This window comes from Amblyraja radiata, chromosome 24 (assembly GCF_010909765.2).
Source record: "Amblyraja radiata isolate CabotCenter1 chromosome 24, sAmbRad1.1.pri, whole genome shotgun sequence".
NCBI classification, from domain to species: Eukaryota; Metazoa; Chordata; class Chondrichthyes; order Rajiformes; family Rajidae; genus Amblyraja; species Amblyraja radiata.
The window spans coordinates 35,491,359-35,510,829 of record NC_045979.1 but is presented as its reverse complement, the minus strand read 5'-3'; the positions used below and the strand labels follow the sequence as shown (position 1 = coordinate 35,510,829).

At 48.4% G+C, this 19,471-nt stretch overlaps 1 protein-coding gene across 2 annotated transcripts in view; it reads left to right on the top strand.

Annotated features, from left to right (window-relative positions):
- Positions 1-19,471, top strand: part of slc26a9 (solute carrier family 26 member 9) — a 100,836-nt gene that overhangs the window by 43,116 nt on the left and 38,249 nt on the right. For both annotated transcript variants that reach the window (XM_033042918.1, XM_033042917.1), the window contains exons 2-8: positions 6,975-7,115; positions 7,993-8,132; positions 9,566-9,676; positions 13,347-13,522; positions 15,755-15,919; positions 16,651-16,803; positions 18,166-18,248. In XM_033042918.1, coding sequence (XP_032898809.1) covers positions 6,994-7,115; positions 7,993-8,132; positions 9,566-9,676; positions 13,347-13,522; positions 15,755-15,919; positions 16,651-16,803; positions 18,166-18,248 — 950 coding nt within the window. In that variant the 5' untranslated portion in view covers positions 6,975-6,993. The remainder of the gene's footprint in view (positions 1-6,974; positions 7,116-7,992; positions 8,133-9,565; positions 9,677-13,346; positions 13,523-15,754; positions 15,920-16,650; positions 16,804-18,165; positions 18,249-19,471) is intronic.

Here is a 19,471-nt window from a genome sequence, read left to right as displayed (position 1 = left end):
TCAAACTAGAGACGAGGTTTACCAGGAGTGTATTATTTATGAGGTGGAGTTGAACAAACTTTTAAAAGTCTTGTTGAAGATGTATTAAACGTTGGTCCGGCCACATTTGTGTTCATTTCTGGTCGCCCTTGCACAGAAAGGGTGTGGTGGCTTTGGAGAGGGTGCAGAGGTCATTTGCCAGAATGATGCCTGGATTAGAGGCTATCAGCTACACAGAGAGGTTGGCCAAACTTCAATAGACACCAAGTGCCGGAGGAACTCAGCGGGTCAGGCAGCATCTCCGGGGAAAAGGATGGGTGACGTTTTGGGTTGAGACCCTTCTTCAGAACTTGGACAAACCTTGGACAAACTTGGATTGCTCTCTCTGCAGGGTCGGAGACTGGGGGGGGGGGGGGAGATCTGATAGACGTATGTAAAACGATGAGCGGCATAGGTAGGGTGGACAGTCAGAACCTTACACCCTATGCTTCGCTCAGTCCAACCCGAAACGTCTTGCGTCCTTTCCCTCCGCAGATGCTGCCTGACCTGCTGGGTTCTTCCAGCACTTTGTGTTTTAGAGCTGGGTTCAGGAGCTGTTTATCAGAGCTCCATGTGACTCAAGCCCAATATTGATAATGTTGCTCATTCCATTGCGTCTGGTGAAGGACAGGTGACCTTCAGAAACAAAGGGTAGGTGTGTGACCAGCTACAGGTGGGAACAAACATGCCGCTCCGTGCGGTTATCAGTCTTGAAAGCTGCACGACATTTATTTAAATAATAATTATGGTTTAAGATTAATTAGGTCTAGACTCGTGCTGGGAAGATTAAGGTTTAGTTTAGTTTAGTTTAGTTTAGATGTGCAGCGGGCAAACAGGCCCTTCGGCCCACCGATCCCATGCCGACCAGCCATCACCCTGTACACCAGCTCTATCCTACACACGAGGGACAATTTACAATTAGCAGAAACCTTTCAACCCGCACGTCTTTGGAGTGTGGGAGGAAACCAGGGGACCCGGAGAAAAACCCACGTGGTCACTGGGAGAATGTGTATAACCTCCACGCAGAAGGCGCCCGTGGTCAGGATGGACCCCGGGTCTCTGGCGCTGTGAGGCAGCAACTCTACCTGGTTGATCCAGAGGAAATGTTTAAGAGATTAAAGGATTAGTTCATTAATTAGGTACAGATATAACGATCTTATTCTGCAGCCCGGAAACATTTTGTGGTTCCTTCTGAAGGGAATATATACAATAGTGACTGCGCGGGCAAGATGGGCTGAAGGGCCTCTTTCTGTGCTGAATGGCTCCAACACTTTTCAAGGGCGGAACGGTGGTGCATCGGTAGAGTTGCCGCCTCACGGCGCCAGATTAATCCTGACTACGGGTGCCGTCCGTGTGGAGTTTGCACGTTCTCCCCGTGACCGCGCGGGTTTCCTCCGGGTGCTCCGGGTCCATCCCACATCTCAAAGGCGTGCGGGTTTGAAGGCTAATCGGCCCCTCTGTGAATTGCCCCCTAGTGTGTAGGGAGCGGCTGTGAAAGTTCAATAACATGGAACTGATTGGTACGGGCCTCTGGGGTTACGGGGAGAAGGCAGGAGAATGGGGTGAGGAGCGAGAGATAGACTAGCCATGACTGAATGGCGGAGTGGACTTGATGGGCCGAATGGCCGAATTCTGTTCCTAGAACTTATGAACTGGTGTGAACAGGTGATTGATGGTCGGAGGTAGACAAAAATGCTGGAGAAATTCAGCGGGTGCAGCAGCATCTATGGAGCGAAGGAAATGGGCAACGTTTCGGGCCGAAACCCTTCATCAGATCGAAGGTCGGCATGGACTGGGTGGGCCGAAGGGCCAGTTTCTGTGCCGTATTTCTAAACTAAACACTAAATACAACGTAGGGTGAGAGAAGTTATTTCCTCTGGTAGGGATGTCAGACATGTGAACTTATCTTTAAATTATGGACATGCAAATCGGTGGCCTTGAAACACCTCTTCACACAGAGTGTGGTGGGAACTAGGAACTGCCGGCACCTCCCAATTGCAGTTGAGACTCAATTAAATTTTGTTTTTAGTTTAATTTAGAGATACAGCACAGAAACAGGCCCTTCGGCCCACCGAGTCCGCGCCGACCAGCGATCCCCGCACATTAACACTATCCTACACACACTGGGGACATTTTTTACATTTACACCAAGCCAATTAACCTGCAAACCTGCACGTCTTTGGAGCGTGGGGGGGGGGAAACCAAAGATCCCGGAGAAAACCCACGCAGGTCACGGGGAGAACGTGCAAACTCCGTACAGACAGCACCCGTGGTCGGGATCGAAGCCGGGCCTGCGGCGCTGTGAGGCGGCAACTCTACCGCTGCGCCATCGTGCTGCCAAAACTAAGGTTGATGAATTTTCACCAGGCACGGACAGACTTGGATTGTTTTCTCAGGAACGCCAGAGGTTGATAGGACAGGAGTTACAGGTTCCACCAACGATTTTCCGCCAACTGGTGGTCCGGCACCTCCTTTAATCCGGATACATTTCCGAGACCGGACTTGAAATCCCCCCCTGGACGTCCCCCCCCCCAAAAATGTGGCCCCTAGGCTGGGTGTGGCGGCCGATCGCGGCCTCATCGGGACTTCAATCAATCAATCAACTTTATTGTCATCTTACAAAGCAACAATTGTACAGTGCAAAATGAGAAACATAGAAACATAGATACATAGAAATTAGGTGCAGGAGTAGGCCATTCGGCCCTTCGAGCCTGCACCGCCATTCAATATGATCATGGCTGATCATCCAACTCAGTATCCCGTACCTGCCTTCTCTCCATACCCTCTGATCCCCTTAGCCACAAGGGCCACATCTAACTCCCTCTTAAATATAGCCAATGAACTGGCCTCGACTACCTTCTGTGGCAGAGAGTTCCAGAGATTCACCACTCTCTGTGTGAAAAAAGTTCTTCTCATCTCGGTTTTAAAGGATTTCCCCCTTATCCTTAAGCTGTGACCCCTTGTCCTGGACTTCCCCAACATCGGGAGCAATCTTCCTGCATCTAGCCTGTCCAACCCCTTAAGAATTTTATAAGTTTCTATAAGATCCCCTCTCAATCTCCTAAATTCTAGAGAGTATAAACCAAGTCTATCCAGTCTTTCTTCATAAGACAGTCCTGACATCCCAGGAATCAGTCTGGTGAACCTTCTCTGCACTCCCTCTATGGCAGAGAAGACGTTCCCCAGGGAATACCGGAGCATCGCACATGAAACTTAAACATTTCACACATAATAACAGTAAAAACAATCCTGTCCCTGATGAAACAGTACAAATAAATTAAAAGCAGCAACATTAAAATACAGTAAAAACAGTATTTCTTAAAATGTCCAGGGCAGCTGATTTGAGTGGCCAGTGCCAGAGGTTTTTAATTGTCAGTGCAAAGCAGCAGAATCAGGTGGAGTGAGTGTTTAGCAGCCCCACAGCCTGTGGCAGGAAGCTGTTTAGCAGCCCCACAGCCTGTGGCAGGAAGCTGTTTAGCAGTCTGGTTGTCCGGGCTTTGATGCTACGGGATCTCTGTCCTGATGGCAGGAAATCCAGGTGTGTGTGGAATGGGTGCAGTTTGTCCTTAGCTATTCTCAGAGCTTTTTTCAGGCAGCGGCTCTGGAACAGTTCTTGTACCCGCGGGCAGGGAGACTGACCCAGCGGCCAATCGGCGGGTGGAATCTGTCCCCCTGTGGCCGGGGCTCTGGAACTCTGTCCCGGCCTGAGCCGGCAGATCCGGTCCCATAGCCGACTCCCACCTTCCCGGGTCTGTGGCGCGGTGAGGCAGCAACTCCACCGCTGCGCCACCGTGCTCTATGGTGACAGTATGTGTCAGGGAGACAGTATAACGTTGCTGGCACTGAGCATGTACAATGCAGTGTGTATAAGAGACCCCCAGCTTCACCCAGAGGCTGCTGGAGGTGAGGATACAGGTGAATGGGAGAGATGGGTTGAGGAGAGGTGAGGCCTGAGTGCACGGAGCACATTCACGGCAGCATGGAGGCGCAGAGGTAGAGTTGCAGCCTCACAGCGCCGGAGACCCGGGTTCGATCCCGACCACGGGTGCTGCCTGTATGGAGTTTGTACGTTCTCCCCGTGACTAACACCTATGAGAGAGAAGCGAGTGTTACCAAACTTCTGAATTCACTGGTCGGGGTGGAACCCTCTCCAAGACAGACGTGAAGCTCACCGTTTGATCTGTTTTTACAAAATGTTAAATGGTCAGCTCGACATAGATTACAAGACCTACACCAAACCCAAACCAATTAGGAGCAGACGAGGGCATTCGATCCAATTTGTGATCCCAGCTACCAAGACAGATGTGTACAGCAATTCGTTCTTCCCCCGCACAATTAAAGCATGGAATAATCTCCACCCAACTATAGTTACCCAACCAGATGCAACTACATTTAAGGTAGCTCTTTCTTCCCAATAACCCTTTCTGGCTTAAGTCCTCCCTCCACCACCTCCAGTTTAAATTCCATTGGGAATATTTTGGAGGACCAAGAAACCAAGAACCAAGACCCGCGTGGGTTTTCTCCGGGTGCTCCGATTTCCACCCACACTCCAAAGACGTGCAGGTTTGTAGGTTAATTGGCTTGGCGTATGTGTAAATTGTCCCTGGTGTGTGTAGGGTAGTGTGAGTGTGCGGAGATCGCTGGTCGGCGCGACTCGGTGGGCCGATGGGCTTATTTCTGCGCTGTATCTCTAAAACCTAAACAAAATAGAACATAGGAACTTTGTCAAAATGGTATTGGTTTAAATTTGTCACTTGTACTACTTTTGCTTTGCATGCCCTCCAGTCCATGAGTTTGTGTTTGTGTTTAGTTTATTGTCCTGAGACGCTGCCTGTCCCGCTGAGTTACTCCAGCCTTTTGTGCCTGTCTTCATTTTTAGTTTTGTTTAATGTCACGTGTACCGAGGTACAGCGAAAAGCTTTTTTGTTGCGTGCTATCCAGTCAGCGGAAAGACTTTACAATCGAGCCGTCCACAGTGTACAGATGCAGGATAAAGGAATATAATGTGAATAGCATTTAATAATAGACAATAGACAATAGGTGCAGGAGTAGGCCATTCGGCCCTTCGAGCCAGCACCACCATTCAATGTGATCATGGCTGATCATCCACGTTCCTGCCTTCTCCCCATATCCCCTGACCCCGCTATCTTTAAGAGCCCTATCTAGCTTTCTCTTGAAAGCATCCAGAGAACCGGCCTCCACCGCCCTCTGAGGCAGAGAATTCCACAGACTCACCACTCTCTGTGTGAAAAAATGTTTCCTCGTCTCCGTTCTAAATGGCTTACCCCTTATTCTTAAACTGTGGCCCCTGGTTCTGGACTCCCCCAACATCGGGAACATGTTTCCTGCCTCTAGCGTGTCCAAACCCTTAACAATCTTATATGTGATGTGAGTATAATGTGAATAATGTACAAACAAACCTATACGTGGGTGTATCAGGCAGTGCACGAGAGAAAATAAACAGAGTGCAGAATAGAGTGTTACAGTTACTGAGAAAGTGCAGGTTGAAAAAAGTTCAATGGCAGCAACGTGGTAGATTGGAAGATCCTTAGCATATGAAAGGTCTGTTCAACAGCAGGAAAGAAGCTGCTGTTGAATCTGATGGCACGCTTTCAAACCTTTGTATCTTCTGCCGGGCGGGAGAGGGGAGAGGAGGAAGGTGGTCCTTGATTCTGTCGGCTGCTTTCCCGAGGTGTGAAGTGTAGCTGGAGTGGACGGTGGGGAGCGTGGTCCGTGTGATGGACTGGGCTACATCCACAACTCTCTGCAAATCTCTTGCGTTCTTGGGCTGAGCTGTCCACAAACCAAGTTGAGATGCATCTTAGCGGGATGCCTTCTATGATGCATCGGCAAACTGACACAGTCTACTACTGCTAAACACTTATGGGGCTGTCCCACTGTACGAGCTAATTCAAGAGTTCTCCTGAGTTTCCCCTGATTCGAACTCAGATAATTACAGTAATGGCCGCTCGTAGGTACTCAGGGCTCTCGTGGACATTTTTCAACATGTTGAAAAATCTTCACGAGTCTTCACGAGCTTACCGTCTTTCCTGAGTACCTGCCGTTAGCGTTACGAGCCACTAAGAGACATCCCCGAGCTCCGATGTACCCGCTACGTACATTCTACATGCTTACCACGAGTTTGATTTATTTTTTAAACTCGGGAGAGCTCTTGAATTAGCTCGTACAGTGGGACAGCCCCATTAGAGTCATAGAATGATACAGTGTGGAAACAGGCCCTTCGACCCAACCTGCCCACACTGGCTAACATGTCCCAGCTACATTAGACCCACTTTCCAGCATTTGGTCCATATCCCTCCAGACATATCCTATCCATGTACCTGTCTAACTGCTTCTTAAATGTTGGGATAGTCCCAGCCTCAACCACCTCCTCTGGCAGTTTGTTCCATTGTGTGAAAAAATTGCCCCTCAGCAATTGCCCCTTGAACCTATGTCCTCTGGTCCTCGATTCACCTACTCTGGGCAAGAGACTCCGTGCATCTACCTGTACTTGTACTGTATCTGAGATGCGTATCTAAGATGTATCTAAGGTAGACAAAAATGCTGGAGAAACTCAGCGGGTGAGGCAGCATCTATGGAGAGAAGGAATAGGTGACATTTCGGGTCGAGACCCTTCTTCACACTGATCTGATCAGTCTGAAGAAGGGTCTCGCTCCGCGGAAAACGTCACCTATTCCTACTCTCCATAGATGCTGCCTTAACCGCTGAATTTCTCCAGCATTTTTGTCCACCTTCGATTTTTCCAGCATCTGCTGTTCTTTCTTAAACATAAGATGTGTCTAAGTTGTATCTAAGTGTTTCTGTACAGTGATACAAAGATGAATTTCAGTGTACCGCAGTACATGTGCCAACTACCACACTGCAGAGACTGTCAAGCCTCATTGGAGATAAGAGTTGTTGAATTTCCTCTCTTGACATGTTGTATTTCTCCGTAGTGAATAAGATACCAGCAAGATGCATATCCGTCCACGTTACATTGTAGACCGAACTGCCTACTCCATTCCCGAATTTGATGAGGAATATCAGAAAAAAATCAGGAGTTATCCACATTCACAAAAAGCACGGAAGTTATTCAGGTAAACCAAAAACAAATGTCTGTATTTTTTTTAGTTTAGTTTTGTTCAGAGGTACAGCACGGAAACAGCCAGTCCGCGCCGACCAGCGATCCCCGCACCTTAACACTACCCTACACATCAGTCTGAAGAAGGGTCTCGACCCAAAACGTCACCTATTCCTTCGCTCCATAGATGCTGCCTCACCCGCTGAGTTTCTCCAGCATTTTTGTCTCACTACTATCCTACACACTCTAGGGGCAATTTTATACTTATACCAAGCCAATTACGTCTTCGGAGTGTGGGAGGAAACCGCAGATCTCGGAGAAAACCCACGCAGGGCACGGGGAGAAAGAACAAACTCCGTACAGACAGCACCCGTAGCCGGGATCGAACCCGGGTCCCTGGCGCTGTGAGGCAGCAACTCTACACATGGAGTCAGGATTCTGAAAAAATATACGTGCGAGACAAATAAGTGGAATACATGACCTTCCAACATTTGGTGTTTTTGTTTCATATTTCAAGCATCTGTTAATTGAATTTTGTAAAGCTATTAAGAGCAGACAAATAGGCATATGTGTTTAGGTAGGCAAAAGTGCTGGAGAAACTCAGCGGGTGCAGCAACATCTATGGAGCGAAGGAAATAGGCAACGTTTCAGGACAAAACCCTTCCGGGTTTCGGCCCGAAACGTTGCCTATTTCCAGAAGGGTTTCGGGCCGAAACGTTGCCTATTTCCTTAGCCCCATAGATGCTGCTGCACCCGCTGAGTTTCTCCAGCACTTTTGTCCACCTTCGATTTTCCAGCATCTGCAGTTCCTTCTTAAACACTAGGCAAATGTCCTTGATGGAAGAACTTCCACGCAGATTAATCTGTGGTTCTTTTCCTTGATGTTTTCCCAGCTGTTCAACCGCTCGGCTAAAATCCATCGTCATCCAGCTCTTCCCAATAATCTCATGGCTTCCGAAGTACAATTTCAAGAAGGCGTTTATTTTCGATGTCATTGCGGGTATCAGCGGAGGGACGATACAGGTGCCTCAAGGTAAGAAGCCTTCCCTCTCCAGGTGAAACCAGTCCCCCACTGTCAGAGTGAGGCCCAACGCAAATTGGAGGAGCAGCACCTACATATGTTGCTTGGGCAGCTTACACCCCAGCCAATAGACAGTAGACAATAGACAATAGACATTAGACAATGGGTGCAGGAGTCGGCCATTCGGCCCTTCGAGCCAACACCGCCATTCAATGTGATCATGACTGATCATCCACAATCAGTACCCCGTTCCTGCCTTCTCCCCATTTCCCTTGACTCCGTTTTTGCATATCTTTCATTCATTGTTCTTTATCTCTCCACATCACCGTCTATCTCTCTCGCTTCCCTTATCCCTAACCAGTCGAAGACCCAAAACATCACCCATTCCTTCTCTCCAGAGATGCTGCCTGTCCCGCTGAGTTACTCCAGCTTTTTTTGTCTGTCATCCTTCATACACAAGCTAGCCAAGTGTCAAGAGCGCTTAATTGTCAAATGTATCGAAAACTGAACAATTAAATTCTTTCTTGCAGCAGCACAACAAGTGCGAGACCACACCTGGAGTATTGTGTGCAGTTTTGGTCCCCTAATTTGAGGAAGGACATTCTTGCTATTGAGGGATTGCAGCGTAGGTTTACAAGGATAATTCCCGGGATGGCGGGACTGTCATATGCTGAGCGGCTGGGCTTGTACACTCAGTGATTTAGAAGGATGAGAGGAGATCTTATTGAAACATATAAGATTATTAAGGGTTTGGACACGCTAGAGGCAGGAAACATGTTCCTGATGTTGGGGGAGTCCAGAACCAGGGGCCACAGTTTAAGAATAAGGGGTCGGCCATTTAGAACGGAGACGAGGAAACACTTTTTCACACAGAGAGTTGTGAGTCTGTGGAATTCTCTGCCTCAGAGGGCGGTGGAGGCAGGTTCTCTGGATGCGTTCAAGAGAGAGCTAGATAGGGCTGTTAAAGATAGCGGAGTCAGGGGATATGGGGAGAAGGCAGGAACGGGGTACTGATTGGGGATGATCAGCCATGATCACATTGAATGGCGGTGCTGACTCAAAGGGCTGAATGGCCTCTACTCCTGCACCTATTGTCTATTGTCTATTGACACAGTGACACAGGGTGTTGAATGTATCCTCAATAAGGATTGTAGCACTGAAGAAGGGTTTCGGCCCGAAACGTCGCCTATTTCCTTCGCTCCATAGATGCTGCTGCACCCGCTGAGTTTCCCCAGCAATTTTGTGTACCTAGGATTGTAGCATAGTTGTCTAGTAGTTTATTATGGATATATATTTGTATTGTATTATGGTGGTGGGTTCTGGCTTGTTTTATTGTAGTATAAATATTATTTTTTAATAATTGAATACATTTTTTGATTTAAAATAAATGGTTCTTGTGCTGTGCCATTCTATGTTCATCTGTTGTAATGTGCTTTGTTTTACAGGTATGGCATTCGCTCTGCTAGCCAGTCTTCCCCCTGTCAATGGGCTGTATTCCTCCTTTTTCCCCCTTATTGTCTACTTCTTCCTCGGAAGCATCCACCACATGGTCCCAGGTTGGTCAGCCACGCCTTCCTATCTCCGCTGTTGTCGCTGCCGTGCTTTTAAACATTTTTTGTTTTCCACGCGAGATCGCGAAAGCCAAAACGTCAATCCCCCGTGGCTTGTGTTGGTGATAACTCAGGCGAGCTTTTTGTTCAACTTGTGCTTGTGCTTCCTGTCTGCCTTCATGTTGACAATGGGACTCTTTGTGACGTTGTCCGACAGTTTACTCAACCGCCCAGTCGAGCAGGAAAACAGAGGGGCCCTTGATGGCCTGTCTTGTCTTGACGTCTTGACGTGGAATTCTCTGCCTGAGAGGGCGGTGGAGGCAGGTTTCTTGGTTCTTGGTCCTCCAAAATATTCCAAATAGAATTTAAACTGGAGGTGGTGAAGGGAGGGCTTAAGCCAGAAAGGGTTATTGGGAAGAAAGAGCTACTTTAAATTTAGTTGCATCTGGTTGGGTAACTATAGTTGGGTGTAGATTATTCCATGCTTTAATTGTGCGGGGGAAGAACGAATTGCTGTACACATCTGTCTCTGGATGCTTTCAAGAGAGAGCTAGACAGGGCTCTTAAAGATAGCGGAGTCAAGGGATATGGGGAGAAGGCAGGAACGGGGTACTGATTGGGGATGATCAGCCATGATCACATTGAATGGCGGTGCTGGCTTGAAGGGCCGAATGGCCTACTCCTGCATCTATTGTCTATTGTCTATTGTCTATTGTCTATTGAAGTCTTTCTTGAATCATCCAAGTGTTGGAAAACAAAGGATATATCGAGGTTAGAGAGCTGTGTAGGAAGGAACTGATTAGTGAACTGATTAGATTAGTACGGGTGTCGGGGGTTATGGGGAGAAGGCAGGAGAATGGGGTTAGGAGGGGGAGATAGATCAGCCATGATCGAATGGCGGAGTAAACTTGATGGGCCGAATGGCCCAATTCTACTCCTATTCCTTATGATAACTGCAGACGCTGGCTTAAGTTCATAAGTTCATAAGTTGTAGGAGCAGATTTAGGTCATTCGGTCCATCAAGTCCACTCGGCCCATTCAATGATAGCTGATCTACCTTTCTCTCACAACCGCTAAATACTGACAATCCTGTTGTGTAGGGTGTAGGGTGTGAAGAAGGGTCTCGATCCGAAACGTCACCCATTCCTTCTGGCCAGAGATGCTGCCCGTCCCGCTGAGTTACTCCAACATTTTGTGTCTATCTTCCCATTCTCCTGCCTTCTCCCCGTATCCCCTAACTCCCTTCCAAGTCAAGGATCTAACTATCTCTGCCTTGAAAATATCCATTGACTTCGAAGATAGACACAAAATGCTGGGGTAACTCAGTGGGTCAGGCAGCATCTCTGGAGAAAAGGAGTAGGTGACATTTCGGGTCGGAACAGAGAGCTGGTCAGCAGCTTTAGGGAACGTCAAGCTAATGTTTCAGATGAAATGAGAAGAAATGCAGGCACCAAAAGCTTTACACTGCACCTCAGTACATGTAGCAATAAACTAAACTTAATAGTGTCATAGTCACACAGCGTGGAAACAGGCCCTTTGGCCCAACTTGCCCATGCCAGCCAACATGTCCCAGCTACACTAGTCCCACTAGGGCCCATATCCCTCCAATCCTATCCATGTACCTGCCTAACAGTTTCTTAAACGTTACGATAGCCCCAGCCTCACTTGCTGCCCAGGCGTGCCAGCCACAGAAGCCGATAGATTTAGATCTATCAAGCAGATAGAGTTAGATTTAGCTCTGGGTGATAATGGAATCAATGGATATGGGGGATTCTCTGCCTCAGAGGGCGGTGGAGGCCAATTCTCTGGATGCTTTCAAGAGAGAGTTAGATAGAGCTCTTAAAGATAGCGGGGTCAGGGGATATGGGGAGAAGGCAGGGACGGGGTACTGATTGGGGATGATCAGCCATGATCACATTGAATGGCGGTGCTGGCTCGAAGGGCCGAATGGCCTACTCCTGAACCTATTGTCTATGTTTCTATCTACAATCGTATATTACAAGTGCTCCACACTCTTGATTCTCTATTCCTACAGCGACAATTCTTACTTTAGCTATGATATTCACATTATTCCCCTTATCATGCATCAGTACACTGTATATGGCTCGATTGTAATCATGTCTTGTCTTTCCACTGACTAGTTAGCATGCAGCAAACACTTTTCATAGAAACATAGAAACATAGAAAATAGGTGCAGGAGTAGGCCATTCGGCCCTTCAAGCCTGCACCGCCATTCAATATGATCATGGCTGATCATCCAACTCAGTATCCTGTACCTGCCTTCTCTCCATACCCCCTGATCCCTTTAGCCACAAGGGCCACATCTAACTCCCTCTTAAATATAGCCAATGAACTGGCCTCAACTACCTTCTGTGGCAGAGAATTCCAGAGATTCACCACTCTCTGTGTGAAAAATGTTTTCCTCACCTCGGTCCTAAAAGATTTCCCCCTTATCCTTAAACTGTGACCCCTTGTTCTAGACTTCCCCAATATCGGGAACAATCTTCCTGCATCTAGCCTGTCCAACCCCTTAAGAATTTTGTAAGTTTCTATAAGATCCCCCCTCAATCTTCTAAATTCTAGCGAGTACAAGCCGAGTCTATCCAGTCTTTCTTCATATGAAAGTCCTGACATCCCAGGAATCAGTCTGGCGAAACTTCTCTGTACTCCCTCTACGGCAAGAATGTATTTTCTCAGATTAGGAGACCAAAACTGTACGCAATACTCCAGGTGTGGTCTCACCAAGACCCTGTACAACTGCAGTAGAACCTCCCTGCTCATATACTCAAATCCTTTTGCTATGAAAACGTGTACCTCGGTACATGTGACAAGAAACTAAACTCAAACTCAACTACCTCCTCCGCAGCTTATTCCACCACCCTTTGGAAACATTGACATAGAAACATATCTAATAAGGCGCAGGAGTAGGCCATTCGGCCCTTCGAGACAGCACCGCCATTCAATATGACCATGTGCGAAGAAAGTTACCCCTCAGGGTTCTATCTGTTCCCCGACACTCTTCGACTCACACTCAGACAGTCCACGTGCCTGTCTAAACCTTCTGTGACAATTATGAACGGCAAAATGGAATCATGTCGCTGCTGGCCCCGACCACGGGTGAACAATGGAGGAGGACTGATAGCACTGTCCCACGGTACGAGTTGATTCCAAGAGCTCTCCCGAGTTTAAAAAAAAATCAAACTCGTGGTAAGCGCGGAGAATGAACGTAGCGGGTACGTCGGAGCTCGGGGACGTCTCTTAGCGCTAACGGCAGGTACTCGGGAAGACTCGCTAACGGCAGGTAAGCACGGGAAGACTGGTGAAGATTTTTCAACGTGATGAAAAATGTCCACGAGAGCCCCGAGTACCGACGAGCGGCCATTACCGTAAATCTCCGAGTTCGAATCAGGGCAAACTCGGGAGAACTCCTGGAATGAACTCGTACCGTGGGACAGGGGTTTGACTGTTCTTTGTGCCTTCCACCACAGTGAATAACTGTGGATGAAGGATGTTTGTGTTTAATTTTATCGTGTATTGTGTGTTCTTATTTTTTATTGTACCGCTGCTGGCAAATTCATTTCACTGCACTTGCATGTGTATGTGATGAGTGAAACTGATTGCTTGATTCATTCATTCATTAATCGATTGATTGATTGAAGGTGTGTTTTGCGCGCAGGTACATTTGCGGTCCTGAGCATTATTGTGGGGCAAGTGGTGCAAACGTTGGCCCCAATGGAGAACTTCCAACACTTCAACGAGACGCTAAATGAAACGGTGACGGACATACCCGCCATGCACACCTATCGCATGCACGTTTCAGGGACCCTGGCTTGCTTAACGGCGATAATACAGGTACGGAATCCACCCCCCCCCCCCCACAACCCCTGGTGGACGGAAGAGGGCCAACATTTATTGTTGTCTGCATTTAATGCAAGAACAGGGATGGCCAGTCTGCAGGAGGGTCTCGACTCGAAACGTCACCCATTCCTTCTCTCCAGACATGCTGCCTGTCCCGCTGAGTTACTCCAGCTTGTTTTGTCTATCTTCAGTTTAAACCAGCATCAGCGGTTCCTTCCTGCAACATGACCTTGCAACTTGTATACTCAATGATAGACACAAAATGCTGGAGTAACTCAGCGGGACAGGCAGCATCTCTGGAGAGAAGGAATGGGCGACGTTTCGGGTCGAGACCTTTCTTCGGACTGATTCACCCATTCCTTCCCTCCAGAGATGCTGCCTGGCCCGCTGAGTTACTCCAGCTTTTTGTGTCTATCTTCAGTTTAAACCGGCATCTGCAGTTCCTTCCTACAAATGCAATGCCGAGGTTCCATAAGGCGCTGGTCAGGCCGCATTTGGAATATTGTGACCAATTGTGGGCCCCACATCTGAGGAAGGATGTGCTGGCTCTGGAGAGGGTCCAGAGGAGGTTTACAAGAATGATCCCAGGAATGAGTGGATTAACATATGATGAGCGTTTGACGGCACTGGGCCTGTACTCGCTGGAGTTTGGAAGAATGAGGGGGGACCTCATTGAAACTTAGCAAATAGTGAAAGACTTGGATAGAGTGGATGTGGAGAGGATGTTTCCACCAGTGGGAGAGTCTAGGACTAGAGGTCACAGCCTCAAAATTAAAGGACGTTCTTTTAGGAAGGAGATGAGGAGGAATTTATTTTGTCAGAGGGTGGTGAATCTGTGGAATTATTTGCTACAGAAGGCTGTGGAGGCCAAGTCAGTGGATATTTTTAAGGTAGATTCTTGATCAGTACGGGTGTCAGTGGTTATGGGGAGAAGGCAGGTGAATGGGGTTAGGAGGGAGAGATGGTGCCAGAGGCGTAGGTACGATCTTGACTACGGGACCTGTCTGTACGGAGTTTGTACGTTCTCCGCGTGACCATGTGGGTTTTCTCCGGGTGCTCTGGTTTCTCCCACACACCAACGACGTGCAGCTTTGTAGGCTCATTGGCTTCAGTAAAATTGTAAATTGTCCCTAGTGTGTAGGATATTGCTAGTGAACTGGTTGGAATGGTCACGATGGGCTGAAGGGCCTGTTTCTCCAAAGTAAAGATGAAAACTAAGGATATAATGTTATGTTGGCTGTTTCACCGAGGCAGCATCTCTGGAGAGAAGGGACGGGTGACGCTTTGGGTCGAGACCCTTCTTCACACTGAGAGTCAGGGGTGAGGGAGGCACAGAGATGTGGAAGGGTGAGGTGTGAAAATGAGAGATCAAAGGGGACAAAGTGCAAGGAAAATGTAGATTTTGCTCATTGTTGGATGAGGGGAAAGTGACAATTAAGTATGAGGAGATAAAATGTAATCAGGATGGCAGCCGGACTGGTCGGAGAACTGGGATGGGGGAGGGATGGAGAGAGGGGTAATCAAGGGTTTCCTGAAGTTGGAGAAGTCAATATTCATAGAAACATAGAAACATAGACAATAGGTGCAGGAGTAGAGGCCATTCGGCCCTTCGAGCCTGCACCGCCATTCAATATGATCATGGCTAATCATCCAACTCAGTATCCTGTACCTGCCTTCTCTCCATACCCCCTGATCCCTTTAGCCACAAGGGCCACATCTAACTCCCTCTTAAATATAGCCAATGAACTGTGGCCTCAACTACCTTCTGTGGCAGAGAATTCCACAGATTCACCACTCTCTGTGTCAAAAATGTTTTTCTCATCTCGGTTCTAAAAGACTTCCCCCTTATCCTTAAACTGTGTGTGGCCCCTTGTTCTGGACTTCCCCAACATCGGAAACAATCTTCCTGCATCTAGCCTGTCCAACCCCTTAAGAATTTTGTAAGTTTCTATAAGATCCCCCCTCAATCTTCTAAATTCTAGCGAGTACAAGCCGAGTCTATCCAGTCTTTCTTCATATGAAAGTCCTGACATCCCAGGAATCCATAGACACCAAAATGCTGGAGTATTTCAGTGGGACTTGCAGCATCTCTGGGGAGAAGGAACGGGTGATGTTTCGGGTCGAGACCCTTCTTCAAACCGCTGGGTTGCATGCTGCCCAAGTGAAATTTGAGGTGCTGTTGCTGCAAGCTTTCTCACCACCAGCTTCTTTCTCGTTGATGAACAGATATGTCTGGGTTTCGTTCAGTTTGGTTTCATTTCCATTTACCTCTCGGAGTCGTTCATCCGAGGCTTCATGACAGCGGCTGGCTTGCAAATCTTCATCTCGGTGCTCAAGTACATCTTTGGCCTGACCATTCAGGCCTACAGTGGCCCCTTGGCGATAATCTACGTAAGTACGTGAAGGGGGAAGCTGACGGGACGATACACGTTTCTGTCTCTCTGCCATATTTTGGATGCCAGGCTTAGGGAGGTTCCGCATGTCCCCTGTACAACTCTCGCCAACTTCTACAGATGCGCCACTAAAAGCATTTTATCGGGATGCATTAGAGCAGCTCCATCCAAGACCGCAAGAAATTGCAACCAATTTATTTCAAGAGGGCTTGTGTATTGTCTATTGTCTATTGTCTATAATTGTGGACGCAGCCCAGACCATCACACAAACCAACCTCACCTTCCCATTGACTCCATTTATACCTCGCGCTGCCTCGGCAAGGCCAGCAGCGTAATCAAGGACCAGTCTCACCCCCGGCCACTCCCTCTCCCATCGGGCAAAAGGTTCGGAAGTGTCAAAACGCACACCTCCAGATTCAGGGACAGTTTCTGCCCAGCTGTTATCAGGCAACTGAACCATCCTACCACAACCAGAGAGCAGGTCCTGAACTACTATCTACCTCATTGGTGACACTCAGACTATCCTTGATCGAGCTTTGCTGGCTTCACCTTGCACTAAACATTATTCCCTTATCATGTATCAGTGCACTGTAAATGGCTCGATTGTAATCCTGTACTGTCTTTCTGCTGACTGGTTAGCACGCATCAATGAAGCTTTTCACTGTACACGTGACAATAAACTAAACTGATGTTAACACGACTGACCTTGCTATCTTTTGTTTTATCCAGACCTTCATTGACATCTGCAAAAACCTTCCCAAGACCAATGTGGCTTCACTGATTTACGCTCTGATCAGTAGTGTGATCTTATTCGCCGTGAAGGAAATCAACGTCAGATTCAAACACAAGCTGCCCTTCCCAATCCCGATGGAAATTGTCATTGTAAGTCACGGCTGCCGACTCTGTCCATTCCTACACCTCACCCCAGCGGTATGAACATCGACTTCTCCAACTTCGAGTATCTCTTGCTTTCCCCTCTCCCTCTCCATCCCTCCCCCTTCCCAGTTCTCCCACCAGTCTTACTGTCTCCGACTACATTCTATCTCTGTTTGCTTTGTTGTCACCTTCTCCCAGCCAACACTGATCTATTCTACATCTTCCCTGATCTCCATTCCCTTTGTTCTATTTTCACATCTTACACTTCCTTATCTCTGTATCTCCCTCTCCCCCTGACATCAGGCTGAAGAAGGGTTTCGAACTGAAACGTCACACGTCCCTTCTCTCCAGACATGCTGCCTGTCCCGCTGAGTTACTCCAGCTTTTTGTGTCTATTTTCGGTGTAATCCAGCATCTGCAGTTCCTTCCCACACACTGACTGTTGACTCCTAATTTAATAAACTTCTGCAAGTTAACCCCTCAATGGCTCAGTGAGTCTTCACAGGTGTCACCGCTTTGGGTGAGAAGGGTTAAATAAATTCACTTAGATTAGTTTAGTTTAGAGGTACAGCGTGGAAACAGGCCCTTCGGCCCATCGAGTCCACGCCGACCAGCGATCTCCTACACACATTAAGGACAATTTACAATTATACCAAGCCAATTGACATACAAGCCGGCACGCCTTTGGAGTGTGGGAAGAAACCGGAGCACCTGGAGAAAACCCACGCAGGTGAAGGTACAAACTCCATAAAGACAACATCCGTAGTCAGGATCGAACCCGGGTCTCTGGTGCTGCAACTCTACTGCTGCGCCAACGTGCCACCCACTTAGGATGCGAAGAGCTGGAGTAACCTAGGGGCGGCACGGTGGGGTAGCGGTAGAGCTGCTGCCTTATCGCGACAGAGTCTCGGGTTCGATCCTGACTGCGGGCGCTGTCTGTGCGGAGTTCCTACGTTCTCCCCGTGACCGTGTGTGGGTTTTCTCCGGGTGCTCCCGTTTCCTCCCACATTCCAAAGACGTGCGGGCTTGCAGGTTAATTGGCTTCAGCAAATTGTCCCCACAATGTAGGAAAGTGCTAGTGTGCGGGGTGATCGCTGGTCGGCACGGACACGGTGGGCCGAAGGGCCTGTCTCCACGCTGTATCTCTAAAACTCAAACTAAGACTAATACTAAAACTCAGTGGTTCAGGCAGCATCCACGGAGCTCACGGCTAGGTGATAATTCTCAAGTTGGCCTGACCCAAAACGTCATCTATCCCTGTCCTCCACAGATGTTGCCCGACCCGCTGAGTTACTCCAGCGCTTTGTCTTCTACGCAAGATTCCAGCACCTGCAGATCCTTGAGCTAATGGTTTTGTTTCGTGTTTAGGTCGTGGTCACCACAGCAATATCTGGCGGCCTCCACATGCCCAGAAAATATGGTATTGATGTTGTTGGAGTGATTCCTCTCGGGTGAGTGAGAGCCTTTATGTTGATGACCCTAATGCCCCTGTCCCACTTAGGAAACCTGAACGGAAAGCTCTGGAGACTTTGCGCCCCACCCAAGGTTTCCGTGCGGTTCCCGGAGGTTTTTGTCAGTCTCCCTGCCTGCTTCCACTACCTGCAACCTCCGGCAACCACCTGCAACCTCCGGGAACCGCACGGAAACCTTGGGTGGGGCGCAAAGTCTCCAGAGGTTTCCGTTCAGGTTTCCTAAGTGGGACAGGGGCATAAGCAAGAGAAATAGGAGCAGTGGCAGGCCATTCAGCCCATCGAACCCGCCCTATCCACGCTGTACCTTACCCCTTCCCCCTCTAAGTTTAATTTCATTTATTTTAGTTTAGTTCAGTATAGTTGACTTTACTTTACCCTAAGTTTCACTTTAGTTTAGTTTAGTTTTGTGTAGAGATTTTGTTTAGCGTGAAAACAGGCCCTTCGGCCCACCGAGTCCCTGCCGACCAGCGATTACCCTACTCACTGGGTACAATTTACAATTTACACAAGCCAATTAACCTACAAATGGGAGTGACGGGGGTGAGACTGGTCTTTGGTTTATGCTGCTGGCCTTGCTGAGGCAGCGTGAGGTGTGGGTGGAGCCAATGTAAGGGAGGTTGGTTTGTGTGACGGTCTGGGCTACATCCATAACCTGCGTTGCGCTGTTCCCAAACCGTGCCGTGATGCATCCTGATAAAGTGTTTTCGACGGCGCATCTGTAGGAGTTGGTGAGAGTTGTTGGGGTCGTGCTGAACTTCCTAAACGGCCTGTCCCACTTGGCTGATTTTTTTTCGGCGACTGTCGGCATCACTGACTGACGTATCAGGTCACCGAAAAAGTTGCACCGTGTAACGGTACCGATTTCCGCAGCAAAATACTGATTTTCTGCTGCTAGAATACTGAAATGCTCTGACAAAACTTGGCAGCTCTGCAGACAGCATCCGTGGGCCGGGATCGAACCCGGGTCTCTGGCGCCACGAGGCGGCAGCTCTACTTGTGCGGTGTTCATGAGCGTGATGGTTGCAGGAGAGAAGCTGTTCTCGAACACGGTGGTCCCCCCCGTTTTGTCTGGCGGAGTGGAAACCCAGACGTCCTCTGCTCTGGAGACCCCCTGAGGGGAAGAAGGTTGGAAAAACATGCAGGAATGTGAGACTGGATGTGGCAACACTTGCGTGGCTGGGTAGGATTATCTCTCTCACAAG